Source organism: Calliphora vicina, chromosome 1 (genome assembly GCF_958450345.1).
Source record: "Calliphora vicina chromosome 1, idCalVici1.1, whole genome shotgun sequence".
Taxonomy (NCBI): domain Eukaryota; kingdom Metazoa; phylum Arthropoda; class Insecta; order Diptera; family Calliphoridae; genus Calliphora; species Calliphora vicina.
The window spans coordinates 153564438-153584437 of record NC_088780.1 but is presented as its reverse complement, the minus strand read 5'-3'; the positions used below and the strand labels follow the sequence as shown (position 1 = coordinate 153584437).

The 20000-nt window shown below is 29.7% G+C and overlaps 3 protein-coding genes across 3 annotated transcripts in view; 2 read left to right on the top strand and 1 right to left on the bottom strand.

Annotated features, from left to right (window-relative positions):
• Positions 1-17579, bottom strand: part of LOC135953576 (uncharacterized) — a 31895-nt gene extending 14316 nt beyond the window's left edge. Inside the window, exons 1-7 of the mRNA XM_065503529.1 lie at positions 17465-17579; positions 16816-17387; positions 16604-16722; positions 16390-16542; positions 14809-14891; positions 14583-14740; positions 14387-14514 (exon numbers count right to left, since the gene is read on the bottom strand). Coding sequence (XP_065359601.1) covers positions 14387-14514; positions 14583-14740; positions 14809-14891; positions 16390-16542; positions 16604-16722; positions 16816-17387; positions 17465-17531 — 1280 coding nt within the window. The 5' untranslated portion in view covers positions 17532-17579. The remainder of the gene's footprint in view (positions 1-14386; positions 14515-14582; positions 14741-14808; positions 14892-16389; positions 16543-16603; positions 16723-16815; positions 17388-17464) is intronic.
• LOC135964117 (uncharacterized) lies at positions 408-7072 on the top strand. Its single transcript, XM_065516194.1, has 6 exons — positions 408-681; positions 766-896; positions 3788-3911; positions 3973-4461; positions 4527-4876; positions 6718-7072. The coding sequence occupies exons 1-6, from the start codon at positions 526-528 to the stop codon at positions 6806-6808; spliced, it is 1341 nt and encodes a 446-aa protein (XP_065372266.1). The 5' UTR covers positions 408-525; the 3' UTR covers positions 6809-7072.
• Positions 7042-9187, top strand: snk (snake). Its single transcript, XM_065516195.1, has 5 exons — positions 7042-7111; positions 7174-7869; positions 7938-8074; positions 8147-8256; positions 8521-9187. The coding sequence occupies exons 1-5, from the start codon at positions 7048-7050 to the stop codon at positions 9101-9103; spliced, it is 1590 nt and encodes a 529-aa protein (XP_065372267.1). The 5' UTR covers positions 7042-7047; the 3' UTR covers positions 9104-9187.
• Positions 17580-20000: the final 2421 nt, after the last annotated feature.

Genomic DNA, 20000 nt, shown 5'->3' with positions numbered 1-20000 from the left:
ACGAATTTGTATTTGTTGTTTTATTATTATTATCTTTTTTGTTTTTGTGTTCCAAACATGAGAGAGCTTTCACTTTCGTATAAACAAAAATTCATTGTTTTATTGCTATTTCTTTCAGTGTTTCGTGGTATGGTCGTCTGAGTTTAGCGGAGCTTAGACAATCCTAAGCTTAACCGTGGCCACTACTCACACGTTTTATTCAAATATTGACACATTCTGGGCATTTGAGCGAGTATAGCAAACCAAAAGTATACGATATTTACGATATTTACTCACTGTTAATGTACTCATGGTATGGCAATTGAATACGAATATAATTAAAAATTCAAAATTAAAAGAAAACACTAATTTTTTAAAAAAAATATTGTATTTGTAAGAAACGACACAGATAGTATAACTTTTTTGTAGTGCTTGTTTAGTTTAACTTTAACTTTCGGCCGAGTAAATTATCAATGAATTTGAAACTTTAGACGCGTGCAATTTCCGCTTTATAAACGTTTTGAAATTAAAAAAAATTAAAATAAAATGGTGGCTCCCAGCAAAGTGTTTACTAGTCCTTTAAACTGTTATCACTGTTCTCAGTCGATATTACATCCAGGCATGGGATGTATAAGATATTTTATAGACAATATCTTGCATCATGGCTTATCTGGATTAAAATATTTTTCGCCCTTACTAATAGTGAGTGAAATATTCATAATGAAGTTGTGCTAAATTGTGCTAAATGTTAACTGTGCTCGTATTGTGTGTTTTTGTTTGTTCCAGACTCCTTTGGTGATGAAATATAAAATGATGAATCGAGAATTGTTCCTGAGTACCCTCAAATATTATTTACAAACAGTATGTTGGGGTTCAATGGCAACCTCGAGCGTGTTTCTAATGATTTGTTGTCTAAGGTTAGCAAACATTTAGTAAATAATTAAAACTTAAAATATTTGAATATTATATAGAGCTTCATTTTATATATTTGACCAAAAGACCCAGATTTCAAATTACTTATGGTATTAATGTAAATAGAATGGATTTCAAATAACTTAAACATTTGTTATTGTTTGTGATTTAGTATATCTTTGTATTAGGGTTCCTATTCGGTAAACATTTTCTGGGGAATTCATGAGCTATATTTTAGAAATTTCCGTGGTTTTTATTATTATGAACAATAATATATTGCTTAAGGTTCTAATTGAATAAAATTAAAAGACAAACATTTGTAAAATAAAAATGTCAGACGTTTCAAATTGTTTAGTTTTATAAAATTCATAGAGTAACATAAAGACGAGACGTATTTGTCAAACACCTAACTCTTGCAACAACAAAATACATGCTAGTAAATATATTTTGTTTTTGTATCAAATGTTTTTGTTTGACAAATCGGAGTGTCTAGTCTCTATGTATAATTCTCTATGATTAAATTATGCATACCTTATAAGCATTTTCGCTGGAATTCAAGTGTAAAACAAATTTAAATTCCAGTCATACATTCACATTTCAAGGGTTGAAATGCACTTGTTAATAATTATTACGCTTTAATTCAATAGCATTCTCCAGTGAAATGGAAACTTGAATTCAAGTCGAACATTACAGTGCTATAAATAATGAAATTTGAAATGAAAATTTGCGAATTTATACGAATGTCTAATTTAAAACACTTTTAATGACAATATTAAGACAGACTTCATTGAATTTAGATAATTGACTGCACCAATACCGTTCAAATTAGAGCACAATAAAATTCAAAGCCCCTAAAATTCAAGCACTTGGTAATTTTGTTGGCATTTGACTTGAATGCATATGTAATTATGTTTTAAACCTGAAAAATATTTGAAAAATTATGGATTTAATTTATGTTTTCGTTTTACTGGAGAATGCTATTGAAATAAAGTGTAATACAACTGTAATTCAATTCCTTGACTATAATTCAAGTTTTGAATTACACTTGCATTCAACTTGAATTACAATAAAAATGCTTATTGGGAGTATTAAAAATTGAAACAGGTTTTCTTCAGTTTGAAAACCCAATATTCGAACAAATGCTGTTTGTGAAACAAAATGAAAGGTCCATGACCGATTCCAACTGATTACGACAAAAAGTATTTTCTTTTATTCAGCAATTTTATTAATAACATTTAGATCTGTATTGCCAGGAGTAGGTAGCCTGGAAAAAGTCAAAATATTTCTTAAGGTGCTATCAGACGACATGTATTTTACATATGAACTGTTAAATTTTCCATCGTGACAAACATAAACAAAAAAGCTGTTATGTTTTGAAATATTTTTGGGAAGTCAATTACCTTAACAACTAACCCATTGTCTATACTTGACAAATATTCATCATAACAATAAATGACATTTGTTGTCAAGACAAAGTTGTCTAAGCAAAAGCACTAACAATTTTATCATAACGAAGCAATAGTACTAATAAATGGAGACTATACACGCAGAGAAAAAATATTGAAAAAAAAATTTAAATATTGGCCTAGTTTGGATAAGTCTGGGGTTTAAGTCCACTTCAGTTAGCCAATTTTTACATTATACGCTTTAACATTAAGTTCTCTTTCCGGATCATATAAAAATATATGGGCCTTTTTGGTAAAAAACCTAAAAATTACGGCCCTTTTTATAGGGACGAGATAACTGGTACCAAGTTTTTTCTTATTTTATTTAGAATTTTATCGTCAATATAGCTGATATTTTAAAATAAATTTCGGCCCTCCGTACCCCCGCCATATCTAAAAAACCATAAAAAGATCGAGAAAAATTTATTTATTGTAGATCTTCTCAAGGACTATTTTTATTTTAAATTTCAGCTCATTCGGATCATAATTGGATTTTTGGCGATTTTTTAAAAAAATTTGAGACCCCATTAGAGCTAGGAAAATGAGTTACGAAACAATTCATAATTTCCTTAGAACATTAATTAGGAATTAATCCTTAGTAGTTCGAAGGTATTGAATTCCTTTTAGAATTAATTTCTTATTGAATTATAAAATTAGTCTTCAATTGCAGTATTTTACAAATTATTTTAATAAAATGTGTTGAGTCTTAAAATATCCATAAACATATTACAAATTAGCTTAAGAAAATGTTCTATTATTGAGTTTTTAGAATATTTAAAACAAAAACCAAATACGAAATAAGTTTTAAAAAATTTGGGGTATTCACACGGTCTACTATTTGGTCATATTGTCATAATGTCCTAATATATTATGATAGTTTAAGCAAATTGTGTTTCAAACAAAAAATTTCTAATCTTATAAGACTATTGGGGGATTCAAACGGTCTCCTATTAGGTCGTATTGTCATAATGTCATAAAATATTTTTTTAGTTTAAATAAATTTTTGTTGGGTTTCAAATAAAAAAGTTATAAACCAATAAGACTAGATATTGGTTATTGTCGTAAAAAATATTTTACGACATTATGACAATACGACCTAATAGCAGACCGTTTGAATCCCCCATATGTTTATTGTTTTGTCATAAAATAATACTTTTTTTTGTTTAAAACACAACAACAACTATTATAATATATTAGGACAATATGACAGACCCCAATTAAATAATGAAAATATATGGCGATAAGTAGTTAAATTATAATTATAATTAACAAAAACATTTGAAGGTAATTTCGTTATTTATTAAACGAATAAGAAATGAATTCTATACACATAAATACATAACTTTAAAAGAGGTTAGAGAATTATTTTTTTTAAGTTTTTATCAAATTTAATTAATTGGAAGCTCTGAATAATTCACATCTAAAGTATATTTTTCTGTATATAACTCTAGGAACTACCTGGGCAATTTTCGTATTTATACAACTCTCTTCGTACCCACTGTGCTTGGTCTACAGTTCTGCTGGATGTTTCCCGCACGCGTCATGAAATTATTTACAACTGCAACATCACAAGCAGTAAGTAAACATTTTCGTAATATTCAAATTTATTTAAAATGCATACTAAACTTCCCTTTAGACATTAGAAGGTCTTTTGCGACAGAATTCTAATATATTCACGCATTTAATACTGCATTCACCCGTGGCGCAAACAATATTATTTATGCTAAATAGTGCCATCATTTTACACTACAAACGTAAAAATATTTATAAAGATTATTGGTTTATTCAACCCTATGAACAATTCACAAATCCCACAACCACAGCTGGAAAAGGGGAGCAAGAGCCACTAAGCAACGATGAAACCAAAGGTCCTGAAACCAAAGGTCAATATCATGGGAAATGTAAAACCAAATGTGATCATACAAATTTAACGTGTAGGAAATTTTTGCTGGATGGTATGAAATCATATCTGGTCTATGGTATACCATTGGATATGTTAGCCATGTTAATCAGAGGTAAAATACCGCGTGGAACTCAAGGTTTAACGCAGAAAATCATTGAGAAATTTAAGACCTTTAGACCTAATATGACGGGATTTTTTATATCCTATGTTGGCATTTATCGGGTAAGTTTATAAAATATTAGAAATAAAATACCTTACATGATATATATATATGTTTCTTTTTCCAGTTATCTTCCTGCTTGTTGCGAAAATATTACTCTCATTTATCTCTGGATCTCCAACATGTGCTGTCTGCTTTCCTAGGCGGCTTCTCCTATATGTGTGTGAAACGCGTTAATTTTATATCGTTTTCCTTGGTCTTATCCACTCAGTTGTTGTGGCAACAGCTATGTAGCAGCATTAAAACATCGAAAACGGGTAGAAAACCCAATTTGGCTCTCTTGCTTATGAAGAATGTCCCAATGTCTCAAATTATATTTAGCCTAAATGGTGGCTATTTAGTGCATAATTATATTATAAATTATCATTTGGTCAGCACTTTAGCTAGAGGATTTTTGGATGCTCTCACCTGCAACAGGTTAGTATTAATTTAGAAAACAATGTTTCAAGTATTATTTAAGTCGAAATATGACTGGTTCCACTCCATTGTCTTCTTATGAACTAAGTATGGACACTATAGGTTAATTTCAAAACTAAAACAAGTCGGTTAAGCTCGACCATATAATACCCTACCCTGAGTAAAAGCAAAAACTTTTTCTTTTAATATTTCAATAATCTTTTACTCGTGAGTGATTTCCGGAAGTGGGCCTTATACAGGAACTATGATCAATTATAAATCGAATTTTGGAGATATATTGTGGGGATACCTATATAAATTAGACTTTTGACAAAATAGTCCTATTTTTGGATGACTTTTGTATGGGGGCTAAGTGAAATAATTGACCGATTTTAATAGGTTTCGTCCTAGGGCCGAAAAATTTAATAAATCAAACCTTATCGAAATATCTTTTAAATTGCGACCTGTACTTTGCGCACAAACGAACTATGGTGGTGTAGGGAATAATTATCCAGAAATTCTTGGATATTATTCGAAGTTTATTCTGAATATTTAACGTTATGTGAATAAACATAACTTTAACGCCTAACGGCCTTGATTGCGATAGTAAGGACGGATTATACGTTTGCGAAAACTAATGGTCGCATCTTAAAGTACACCGATCGAATCAGTATAATTTTCTGAGTTGATTATTGAATTTAGTGACACTCGATCTCATACAAATATCCTCTCTAATATGTATATACAAAAATAACTTACAGATAAGTAGAAACCACTGTCATATTTTGTGTAGATCGGTCCATTTTTTCATAAATCTCTTACAAATATTGTTATCAATCTTGAAAATAACATCAACTCATATTAAGAATTAAGAATTTTCTCTTAATACCAACAGTTATGAGAGGAACTGTAGGTATTAAGAGAAAATTCTTCAGAAATAAGAGTCATATAAGCAGAGGCCACACTATTGAATTTGTGATAATCGGTTCATAATTTGACCTCCCATACAAGTGTCCATACGCAATGGGACTCTAATAAATCTCTCATAGATTTGCTTATATTGATATGAAATTAAGCACAATTAAGATAAATTTTACACGTTATCGAATGTAGTATTTCGGCCCCAGAACAAAGTAGTATGATATAAAAAACAGAAGCTACACTACAATATTATGTGGGGATCGGTCCATAACTGAGTAGTAAAGGTTCCATATAAGGGCTGATCTCGAAAACTACTTTAAGTCGCATAAACCTATTATTATAAATGTTCACCATGAGTGGCAAGGGTATATATAAGTTTGTCATTCTGTTTGTAATTTCTAAATTTGTATATATTCTGGATTATATATATTCTGGATCGTTATAGATAGCGTTGTCGATATAGCCATGTCCGTCTGTATGTAGAAATCCACTTTCCGTAGCCCCCATATAACTTACAAACATGATTGATACATCAATATATCGGGAATTCCCCCGGCTCGGCTGCTATTAAAAATCGAGCCCACAAATGGTTGAGATATAAGAAAAAACCGGGACAACCTCGATTTTTGGCCTATTTTTGATCTATATTTGGATTAATATAGACAATATTGATATCTAATGATAGATATTTCCATTGCAACGATGTATAATAAGGATATAGTAATTTGGACCTACAATGGGTCATAATAGAGAAAAATATTTTTTAACCCGAATTTTTTTTTACCAAAAAATTTTTTTCCTTCCATTTTTTTCACTAATAAATTTAAAAAAAAAAGTTTGTCATTCCGTTTGTAATTTCGGCACAGCCGAATATAGCTCTCTTACTTGTTTTTTATATAATTTTTCTTTAGCACTAACTTTTATCTCTTCTTTAATTTCAGAATCAAAAAAATGCGAGAAACATTGGTAAACAATGACATACACACCTTAATTAATATAGCGGAATCAAATACTATTAAAAAATTCCTTTAGTAATTTAAAAACATTTCCTTAAGTTTATCAGTATAACAGTTTAACATAAGATTACTGATTATTTGTTTACCTTAGCTACAAATAAGATCTGAGAGAACAGAGCCACTGTCAAATCTGACATGCATAAACATGTCCATTAACTGAAAAACAAACAAAACAAAACACAAACAATAGTAATAATAATTGTTATTGACTATTATTCGTAAAGCACTTTTATTTTATAAGAATAAAGAGACCAAATGATATTTGTTAAGTTAAATATAATTTTTATAGTGTACAATTTATTAGTTAGACCCATGCCTGGTAAGACGATACTCCTATGAAGGCAACAATAAGAATTAATTTATATATTATATTATTATTAGCTTTAGATGCGCCACAAGTGTATCATTATTATCAAACCACCAGATACACCATGCAAAACGAATGGCCACCCAAGCCACCAGATATGGAAATACCAAATGCACCCTCAGCACAACCACCTTTGCCACAGCCGGCCGCCTATTATTTAGCACCGGTAACAGTGCCGATATTAATGCCGCCACCAGCACCACTGTCAACAACAACGACTACCACCATCACTGCACCAACAACGACCATGAAACCTTTTATGGTCCCCAGTGTTAAACCGGTATTATTTTTCAAACCTCCCTTAGTGCCAGCGGTATTTCCAAATAAATTAACCAGCGATTTGGACGATGCAACGGCCAATGTAACTCCTTTAAATCCAGCTCCAATGTTAAAACCAAATCCTTTTGTTAATCCTCAGGGTAAAAAAATTCAATTTTCTTCCAAAAGTGGTGCTGGAAATCCCCTACACACCAATAACTTTAATAAGTTCAATAATGGACCACAGCGCAGAGAAGAGGGCTCCTTCTGTCGACGCAGTTTTGATGGACGTAGTGGTTATTGTATATTGGCCTATCAGTGTCTGCATGTTATACGTGAATATCGGGTACACGGTACTAAAATCGATATTTGTACGTATCGCAAGAATATACCAGTGATATGTTGTCCCCTGGCCGATAAACATATTGATGATCAGCGGATTAGTGCACAGAGTGAGTTTAAAAAGTACTTAACAGCTTGGAAAAATAAATATTTAAAATAAATTTTTTGTAATTAATAGAATGCCAAGAATATCATGATGCTGTTAGGGGCATTAAATTAGGTTTACCGCGAAACTTTTCGGGTAAAATGTGTGTAGCCAGTATACCATTAATTGTGGGTGGAGAAATTACCCAAAGAGATGAATATCCTCATATGGTAATGTGTTATTATTATAATTTTTATAATTTAAAAATATTGATAACGAAGAAATTTGTTAAACATATTTAGGCCGCTTTGGGGTGGACTCAAAGTGATAAAGAACTGAAATGGGGCTGTGGCGGTACTCTAGTCAGTGATCTATTTGTGTTGACGGCCGCTCATTGTGCTACATCAGGAGGGTATGTATTTTTAAAAGTTCCATAGAATTAATTCTTAATAATTGAAATTTCGAAATAAAATTAGTTCAGAGGCTTAATTCCTTAGTAGTATTATACAATGAATATCAATTGCCAAAGGGCAAGTGGGTACCACATTTATTAAAAACCAATTGAATGAATCCATGACAGAAACTCATAGACGAATCGATTTGAAACTTTTCGAAATTTATATTTTTCTCATCCAAAGTTTATTGAAACGGATATAACTAATGTTTTTGTTTACAGCAAACCACCCGATATGGTACGATTGGGTACAGAAAATCTCAATCGCACCACCCACGAGCAACAGGACATAAAAATCCTCATTATTATACTACATCCCAAATATCGTTCCTCCTCATACTACCATGATATAGCGCTACTGAAACTCACTAAACGTGTACGTTTTTCACAGCACATACAACCCGCATGCCTTTGGCAATTACCCGATTTAGACATGTCTACAGCTATAGCCACTGGTTGGGGCCGTACTGAGTTTTTGGGTCCCAAATCCGATGAGCTGCAAAAGGTCGATCTAAATATTATCGATCAAAAGACATGCAAGGAAATCTATCGCAAAGAAAGACGTTTGCCTCGCGGCATAATAGAGGGCCAATTTTGCGCTGGCCATTTGGAGGGCGGTAAGGATACGTGCCAGGGAGATTCTGGCGGTCCATTGCATGCAGAACTGCCGGAATTTAATTGTGTTAAATTTATTATTGGCATCACATCGTTTGGTAAATTTTGTGCAGCACCCAATGCACCGGGTGTTTATACGAAAATTTATTCTTATTTGGACTGGATTGAAAAGATAGTATTCAGGGGCTGATTTAATTGTGGAAATTATGAAATAAATTTAAAATGTAGAATAAACGTAAATGTAAAATATATTTTTTGTGTGTGTTTTAAAGAATCGAACAAGAAATGACCAATAAAATATAAGAAAAACAAGATTTTTAATAATAAATTTTTCTGTGATTTTTCGAAAAAATATTGTACAATGCTTTTAATTTCTAGGGGGTTTCAAAAGATTAAATGAAATTAAGACAAATTAGAAATTCAAACGATTATCTTTTCGAAATGAATTACGAAATAACCCATCAGTTAGTTTACATTCGAATACTTGATTTTGTCAAAAGTAATATGAAATTTTTGAGAAACTGTGGCCAGTAGTAGTATTGTGTTTAAAAATGGGGTCAATTGTCCATTTTTATTACAGTGAAGCTGTCTGATAGCTGATCCAAAGTAGACAACGCATTGGATTCACATGCCAGTTACATAGAGTCAGTTACTTACTGGTTACTTGATCAGCTACATAACTATAATTATTTTAACATGTACGGGTGCTAATTGCACTCAAATATTCAGTTAAACAGACATCTCTTATCCAATCCATTAACCGATTGCTTGTAAACAAACCTTTCTCCGAAAACTCTACAATATATTACTTCTGGTGGGTAAAGCAAAAAAGAAAAACTGAGAAATAATTTATATAATACCCGTGGGTACGAATTACTCACAAAAAACTCCAGCACATAATAAATGTTTAAAGGGAATAAACTGTAGATTAATTTGAGACACTTAAGTGACAATTGTCATCATGCTAGATTACTTGGGATGTATAAAGTAACCAATTGACTTCTCTCTACACATACATACGTATCAAATAACCAAAATATATCATATTTTGACCCGAGTTCACTCGGCCAAGGGCTGTCAACTCAGCAATCGCTGCTGCTACAACGTTATTAGCGAATTTAGATATTGTGATTTTTTGCCAAGTTATTAGCGAATTTAGATATAAAAAATCGATTTTTGGTCAGAAATATGAGTGATCACAGATCGAGCTCCTTTTCGAATATAAAAAATCTTTTTTTTTTTTTGTCAGAAATATAAGTGATCACAGATCGAGCTTCTTTTCTTGATTAAACGCTTATTGGCCAAGTTATTAACGAATTTAGATATTTTGAGTTTTTATATAAAAAATCGATTTTTGGTCAGAAATATGAGTGATCACAGATCGAGCTTCTTTTCTTGATTAAACGCTTATTGGCCAAGTTATTAACGAATTTAGATATTTTGAGTTTTTATATAAAAAATCGATTTTTGGTCAGAAATATGAGTGATCACAGATCGAGCTTCTTTTCTTGATTAAACGCTTATTGGCCAAGTTATTAACGAATTTAGATATTTTGAGTTTTTATATAAAAAATCGATTTTTGGTCAGAAATATGAGTGATCACAGATCGAGCTTCTTTTCTTGATTAAACGCTTATTGGCCAAGTTATTAACGAATTTAGATATTTTGAGTTTTTATATAAAAAATCGATTTTTGGTCAGAAATATGAGTGATCACAGATCGAGCTTCTTTTCTTGATTAAACGCTTATTGGCCAAGTTATTAGCGAATTTAGATATTTTGAGTTTTTATATAAAAAATCGATTTTTGTTAAGAAATATGAGTGATCACAGATCGAGCTTCTTTTCTTGATTAAACGCTTATTGGCCAAGTTATTAACGAATTTAGATATTTTGAGTTTTTATATAAAAAATCGATTTTTGGTCAGAAATATGAGTGATCACAGATCGAGCTTCTTTTCTTGATTAAACGCTTATTGGCCAAGTTATTAACGAATTTAGATATTTTGAGTTTTTATATAAAAAATCGATTTTTGGTCAGAAATATGAGTGATCACAGATCGAGCTTCTTTTCTTGATTAAACGCTTATTGGCCAAGTTATTAACGAATTTAGATATTTTGAGTTTTTATATAAAAAATCGATTTTTGGTCAGAAATATGAGTGATCACAGATCGAGCTTCTTTTCTTGATTAAACGCTTATTGGCCAAGTTATTAGCGAATTTAGATATTTTGAGTTTTTATATAAAAAATCGATTTTTGGTCAGAAATATGAGTGATCACAGATCGAGCTTCTTTTCTTGATTAAACGCTTATTGGCCAAGTTATTAACGAATTTAGATATTTTGAGTTTTTATATAAAAAATCGATTTTTGGTCAGAAATATGAGTCATCACAGATCGAGCTTCTTTTCTTGATTAAACGCTTATTGGCCAAGTTATTAACGAATTTAGATATTTTGAGTTTTTATATAAAAAATCGATTTTTGGTCAGAAATATGAGTGATCACAGATCGAGCTTCTTTTCTTGATTAAACGCTTATTGGCCAAGTTATTAACGAATTTGGCATCGATTTGTTAGTACATATTTTTGCATATTTTACCCTTAAATACATATTTTTGCATATATTTGTTTTAGGAGTATATTTATGTCATATTTTGCGTTTTTAGAGCATATTTTACTGTTTAATAGTATATTTTGAGTTTATCAAAAACAAATTTTGTCTTACTTATTTTTCGCTGTTGTGTGACAGGTTTTTACTTCCTTTGTTTAAAATTCAAAATTGAAAAATAGATGGCTTTTCACCAAAAAAAAATTTAAAAAACAGAATTTTTTTTTAAAATTTAAATAAAATTCGAAAAAAAATTTTATCCAAAAAATGAAAAAACTGAAAAAAAAATTTTGTTCACCTAAAAATATTTAAATTTTTTATTTTGAAGTATAATTAGGTGAAGGGTATATAAGATTCGGCACAGCCGAATATAGCTCTCTTGTTTTAATATCAAATAAGCACTATTTTAATAATAGCTCCATCTAAATATCAAATTTTAGTTCTAATTCAAACTTAACCGTTCTAAGTGTTAAAGAAATATTGTCTTTTAAATTTGCTCCTGTAACATCAGTTGATGTCGAAAGAACATTTTCTATGTTTAAAAATGTTTTCAGATCCAATAGACAACGATTTTTATTTGAAAATTTAAGTAAATTTGTTTTTGGTTAAAAATTATGTAAAAGTTTGTTTTTTTAAGAGCATATTTTTGAAATTTTAAGAGCATATTTTAAAGTTTTTACTGCATATTTAAAGCGCCTAAAACGCTTTTTTTAGAGCATATTTCCGGTTTCCCTGGTGATCACAGATCGAGCTTCTTTTCTTGATTAAACGCTTATTGGCCAAGTTATTAGCGAATTTAGATATTTTGAGTTTTTATATAAAAAATCGATTTTTGTTAAGAAATATGAGTGATCACAGATCGAGCTTCTTTTCTTGATTAAACGCTTATTGGCCAAGTTATTAACGAATTTAGATATTTTGAGTTTTTATATAAAAAATCGATTTTTGGTCAGAAATATGAGTGATCACAGATCGAGCTTCTTTTCTTGATTAAACGCTTATTGGCCAAGTTATTAACGAATTTAGATATTTTGAGTTTTTATATAAAAAATCGATTTTTGGTCAGAAATATGAGTGATCACAGATCGAGCTTCTTTTCTTGATTAAACGCTTATTGGCCAAGTTATTAACGAATTTAGATATTTTGAGTTTTTATATAAAAAATCGATTTTTGGTCAGAAATATGAGTGATCACAGATCGAGCTTCTTTTCTTGATTAAACGCTTATTGGCCAAGTTATTGACGAATTTAGATATTTTGAGTTTTTATATAAAAAATCGATTTTTGGTCAGAAATATGAGTGATCACAGATCGAGCTTCTTTTCTTGATTAAACGCTTATTGGCCAAGTTATTAACGAATTAAGATATTTTGAGTTTTTATATAAAAAATTGATTTTTGGTCAGAAATATGAGTGATCACAGTTCGAGCTCCTCTTCTTGATTAAATGCTTATTGGCCAAGTTATTAGCTATTTTAGATATTTTGAGTTTTTATATAAAAATCGATTTTTGGTCAGAAATATGAGTGATCACAGATCGAGCTTCTTTTCTTGATTAAACGCTTATTGGCCAAGTTATTAGCTATTTTAGATATTTTGAGTTTTTATATAAAAAATCAATTTTTGGTCAGAAATATGAGTGATCACAGATCGAGCTTCTTTTCTTGATTAAATGCTTATTAGCCAAGTTATTAGCGATTTTAGATATTTTGAGGTTTTATATAAAAAATCGATTTTTGGTCAGAAATATGAGTGATCACAGATCGAGCTTCTTTTCTTGATTAAACGCTTATTGGCCAAGTTATTAACGAATTTAGATATTTTGAGTTTTTATATAAAAAATAGATTTTTGGTCAGAAATATGAGTGGTCACAGATCGAACTCCTCTTCTTGATTCAACGCTTATTGGCCAAGTTATTAGCGATTTTAGATATTTTGAGTTTTTATATAAAAACTCGATTTTTGGTCAGAAATATGATCGAGCTGCTTTTCTTGATTAAACGCTTATTGGCCAAGTTTATTTTTTTGTCAGATTATTATTATGATTTGTGAGTTTTTATATAAAATCGATTTTTGTTCAGAAGTATGAGTGATCACAGATCGAGCTGATTTTCTTTATTAAACGCTTATTGGCCAAGTTATTAGCGATTTTAGATATAGTGAGTTTTTATATAAAGTGATCACAGATCGAGCTCTTTTCTTGATTAAACGCTTATTGGCCAATTATTAATGATTTAAGATATTGGGAGTTTTTATATAAGTAATCGAATTTTGGTCTGAAATATGAGTGCTCACAGATCGATGTATTTTGCAGATGTATTTAATAAGTGGAAGAAGATGAAAGAAGTCCTGCGATTTGAGATACATATTCGAAAAAAAATTGGCGTGGTCAATTTGTTTTCAGTAAAAAGTTAAATTAGATTACTGTATACATTTAAACAAAAAATTACCCAAATCGGTGTAGTCGTTTTCCGATTTTAGATAAATCGAAAAAAGTGGGCGTAAATTTGGGCGCGGTCAATTTTTCATTCCGTAAAAACCTAAGAAGATATTAGTGATAATTACTGTCTATAAGGGATACTTTACTTGCTTAACTGCTGGAGTATTAGATTGAAAACTATAAAATTTAGAAGCAATTTTTAAACAATTTAAAACCATTTTCATAATTTTAAACAAATTATAATACTTTATTTAAAATAACCTGATAAGCAAGATAAACTATTAAAAAAAGTTTTTTTTTTATTAAAGCAAATTAAGGTTTTTTTAAAAAACCTTAATTTGCTTTAATAAATTCAATAACTTTTTGCAAAAGTCTTATTCATCTTGATTTCCACACTATCTCTTCTATCCAATCAATAAAATACGATATTCTAGTATAAACACTGGGTATATTTGTAGCACAACCCTCTCCAAATGAAGTCAAACCGACTATAAAGGGTACTTGAGTATTATATTTAGATTCCTTCATTATCAAAGGACCACCAGAATCACCCTGTAATATAAATTAAATTATACATTTTTTTTAGAAATAAATCAAAGCTAAACTTTGTTTAATATTACCTGACATGTATCCATTTTGCCTTGAGGATCTCCAGCACATATTTGTCCCAGACTTATGCCGTTTTTCAGTTTATCCTCTTTGGTGTAATATGGATTACAATTTTGATTTGTTAAAACATTGAGATAGACTTTGAGAAGAGTATTTGAAATGGGACCAGCTAAAATCATAGTTTTTTTTAAATAATTTTTACAATAATTTTGAGTTTTAAAATAGATGATATCTTACCAAATTTTGTATGACCATAACCCATAGCTGTTAAAGTTTGTTGAGGCAAACCCACTTTGGTCCACAAACAAGCAGGTGTGTAGCTAAAATTATTATTAATATTTTCTCTATTAGTTTTATAAAGCAAAATGTAAGAATATTTTATAACAAATATTTGGAGATATTTCTACACCGTTCACAATGAGTTGTAAAGTTCTTCATTTGTAATTTCTGTAATAATAATTTATATTCCCTTTAAATTCTAGATCTTTATAAACAGCAGAGACGATATACAGATTTCCCCAGATATCTTAGAATTTTTATATTAAAAATTATAAAAATCTGTCTTTAAATAACTATCAATACCTTTAATTTTAAACCTAAACAAATTTCTGGTCAATATCTTACATTTTCAATTTCGAATTCAAAAATTTTTAAAAAAAAAATCAAAAATATTCATAAATTTTAAAGTATTTTCAGAATATACGATTTTTAATATATGTTTAAAAATTTGAAATTTATTTAATTCATTCCTTGGAATATTCATTCTTTATAAAATGAATTCCTTATTAAACCATTCAAGTTTTCTTTAATTAAAATCCCAGGAATTCCGCAAAATTTTCAATCGCGAAATCCCGGGAAATTGTGCGAGAATTCCCGGAAATTATTTTCCTTAGTTTTATGTGCTGTTTTTTGAACTTGACTTTCTCTAAAATATGCTTAAAGCTCCAAAACAAATGCAGAAGATTTATACAACAATAAAGATTTAACCCAAATAGACCAATAACAAGTTCACTATATTTTGATCGAAAGTGGAATTATTTTAGTATTTAGCTTTTTCACAAGGAGTAAAACGAACATTTTTGGAATAAAACCACCTTCCTTGGAATAGAATTTTGTTTAATATTATTGACTTTTCTTCAAGTTTTAATTAACATCTTTACTTAATTTTTGATTTAATAAGCAATGTTTTGTTTTGCCAATTTAAAATTAAAAAAAATATTTTTTTTATTTTTTGCGAATTAACAGAATTAATTGGAATCTAATGAAGTTATAACTTAATCTAATAGAGTTTTTATCAAAACGGGGTCCCTTCGACTCTACTTGATTGTTCGCACGTAGTGAACTACCACGTAAACCAACCAAATTTAATAGAGCCATTCCGATACAAATGACAAGTGGTGACAGGTTCGTATATAACCAAAATTAGAAATCGAGTAATTTTTTCTCTGTATATTAAATTTGTATTGGATTTTTTAATTTGTATCCAATTACATTTTAAAGCCAAAGACATTTTTTAGCTTTTTAACGAAGTCTACATTCTTAAAATTGAATAATTGGTTCTAGGCGGGAATTCCCGGGATCCCGGGAAATTTTTGAATTAATCCCGATTTCCCAAATTATTGAAATCTCATTCTTTTTCAATTCTATTTAAATAAAAGCCTTTGAATGAAGCTAAAGAATTAGTTATTTGGGATTGGATTTATGGTATGAACTGCTGACATTTTATAATTCCGAATTAAGATTTTAGTAAGTTAAGCTTTGTTTGTTAGTCTATTATTACACTTTATTTTCACGAATATTTGTTTATAAAATACTAACCTGGATCCCTTTTGCAATTTCACTATAGCAATATCATTATAGGCCAATTGCGATTCGTAATCTGGATGCTGAATAATGCGTTGAATTTTGATAATTTCTGCGCCAGGCTTGTCTAAGTCTACGCCACCCAAACGTACTATTGAAGGGGATTCACTTTAAATATTGAAAATAAAAATATTATTAAAACTATTGAAAAACTAGTTGCAAAACATACCCTCCTAAGGTGGCACAGTGGGCAGCAGTCAAAACATATTTGCGAGCTATTAAAACACAACCACAATTATAGGAAACTTCAGAGTTTTTGGAAGAAAATTTACGCCAGCCAAGAGCGCACTATAAGAAATAGGAATCATGACTTTAACTTTAAACAATTTTGAACCAATTCAGAACCATATAAGGAAAAGTAATTTCTTATTTTTCTCTTACCATATAGGGAAATTCATTGGCATATGTTGGTATACCGCCCACTGCTTGAGATTCGACTACTTTAACTCTTTTAATGGTTTCTTCTTGAACAGGTTCTTGAGCATCATCTACACTGAGTAATGGATCTGTACTATTAGCATTCCTTTTAGAACGATGTTGATGTTGAACAGTATACTGATTGCCTAGATTAGTATATATTGAAGCACATTCCTTTTCACTTATTCTCTCTTCCTGGACTAGATTTACACTAGATGCTTTGGCATAAAATGGATTGTTATAGTAAAGATAATAGGGAATTGGTGGTGGGGAAGGCGTGGTTGATTTTCGTTTTTTCGATTTAACAAAAGCCTCTGGACAGCAAACATAATTCTCATAACTGGTGTAATAGCAGGAAATAGGAAATTGTTGATATTTTTGCCAGGCCTTCACTGCACTCTCACATTCCTGGTAACGTATGCAGCGTCCTTTATGATGAGCTGCTTCCACATAACAATTTCCCAAATAATCATACGTGATCGTCGATAACTTTGAATAAAAGCTGCCATAATTATGACCACTATGTTTATGGTGATCTGTTGAATAATTTTATGATTAAAATATTTACTACAAATGTATAACAAATTATTAAATGATTCATTTTATTACATACCTCCTTTTATTAATAAAACATTAACTATTAATAAAAATATTTTTAATAGTAATTGTGGGTAATTCATTTTTTTTCAATTATACTTTCAAATGAAAACGATCTGTCTGGTTTGAGTTCTGTTCGTTGAATGAATTGCCTCTGCTCAAATGAACTTTTACTTAGTTGTGCCAGCCAGCCAGTCAATAATTGATTGATTGATTTGTTCGAACTCTTAACATTTGTTGTATATTAAAAATTAATAAATTCTATAAAAGTGTGTTTATGTTAGTTTTTGTTCCAAATTAAAAAAAAAACAATCTCTGGAATTAAACATATTTGCAGTTTTTCAAACAATAAAATTACTTGTATTTTTTGTTTATAAACAAACGTACTGGGAATTATTGTACAAAAACCTATAAGAGAACAAAGTGAAATTATTAACAAAAATTTGCTGTATTATAAAACTTTATAAATATTTATATTTAAGAGTGATCATTGTACAGTAAACACACACTTTCAAATACCCTAAATAAAATTATACATGATTTTAAAATAAACAAACACAAAATATAATATTTTTTTTAGATAAAATATGGTTTTCTTTTTGCTAGTTAGACAACTAAATTACGAATAATATACAAACGATTTCAGAGCAATATCAATTATGGATCCAAAAATAAACGATTTTCAATTTAAAAATATAGTAGATTTATGCTATTTTAACCCTTTTTTATTAAAAAAAACTTTCTTTAAGAACATATAACAATTTTATGTTTTTCTGTAAGGTATCTTTACGGAGAACATTTTGGTATAAAAAATGTGTCCTATTTTTCGAATATGTCGCCCTTAGTAATTTGACCAATTTTTTTATTAAAATTTAAACTTTGGGCCACATGTTCTAAAATCCCAAAGCTGGGATCAGAAAACGGAAAGCAGCTTTGGATGATTCCGTATTTAATCCCAAAGTGTTTTCCCAGCCACAAAAGAAGTAAGGACCCTATGGGCAAAATTGTAACAAATACCATTTTTGGGATTTTCACTCCAATTTTTAGGAATTGCGGGATTTCCTTTGACCTTTTAAAAATTTTTTTACAGTTTTAGTTATTTAGAATGACATATTTAAAAAACATTGGAATTTCAATGAGTTTCATTAATAAATAAAGATTTTATTACATATTTATTGAGTTCCTAAAACAAAAATTTGTATCAAAATTTTAGCCCTGTTAAAATACAAGATGAGATTACAGAGTGTTAAATACCGTTATACTGTTTCCAAAGTCATTAAACAGTACAAGGAAGACTAGAACATTGAAAGAAAACCTGGAAGGAAAAAAGGTCTACCCAAAGCTAATGCTGGGTTGAAGTCGTAGAAGCGGTAAAGAACTTAAAAGCAAAAGAACGAGCGAAATAATTGTGATCAAATTCTATCTATAACGATCCAGAATATATATACTTTATGAGGTCGCAAATGAAAAATGTAGAAATTACAAACGAAATGGCAAGCTTATATACTTACACGCTTACACTCATGGTGTAGGGTATTAAAATACCGTAGTTGGAATTTTTAACAGTTTTTTTGGGGAATACTGGGATTTCATTATTTTTTTTTTTTAAATACGAAATTTATAATAATGTATTTAATTAACCCGAAACGTTTTTTATAAATATTAAATTTTAGTTACAGAAAAACTATAATTACTGACTAATAAAATAATATAAATTTGACTTACTTTTACTCCAAAAAAATCGTAATTTTAAAAACAAATATTTACACTGCATCTGTTCAACTGTGACGTTAGTTTTTTTGTTGAAATTTGAATAAGTTTTTATATTAATTACACTGTACAATAAGAAAATCGTACACACAGAAAAAATATCGGTTTCATCGGCGTGTATATAGGAAACTAAATAAACTATCTACAAGAATTGAAGAAAAGGTCGATCAACAATTATACAATAATCTTTTTTTTTATGTCATTAGCGGTATAGTGAAAAAATATTGATTTTGCCACGACCTTCCACCCACAGACCGAAACGCTACCCTTTTCTGATGATTCCGTGAAAATTTTATCAAAATCGGTCCAGCCGTTTTTTATACATACAGTGGTGGTGAAAACATATGCAACCAGCAACAGAATTTTACAAAAGTGGTTTAAACTACTTTAAGATGTAAACAAAATTATTCATTTGCTTATAATATTTTTTAATTAATGCTTTAAAAATAAGAATATGAAATTTAATTCAGAACTTTTTGCATTGAAAAGAAAAAAAATTTAAAAAACTACCTATGGGTTGATATTTCAATGGCCAAAACATATGCAACTAATTGCTTTTAAAACATTTCTGTCTATAAAACTTAATATTTCGTGGCAAATCCTATATTTTCAATGACGGCCTTACATCGGCAAGGCTGTGAAGCTATCAAATTGGCAATCAAATTTGCAGGAATAGCGTTCCAAGCATCTACCAATCCTTGAAACATAATATCTGAATTAGTGCAATTTTCGGTGTCGATTCTTTGATTAACGATTGCCCAAATGTTCTCAATGGGATTTAG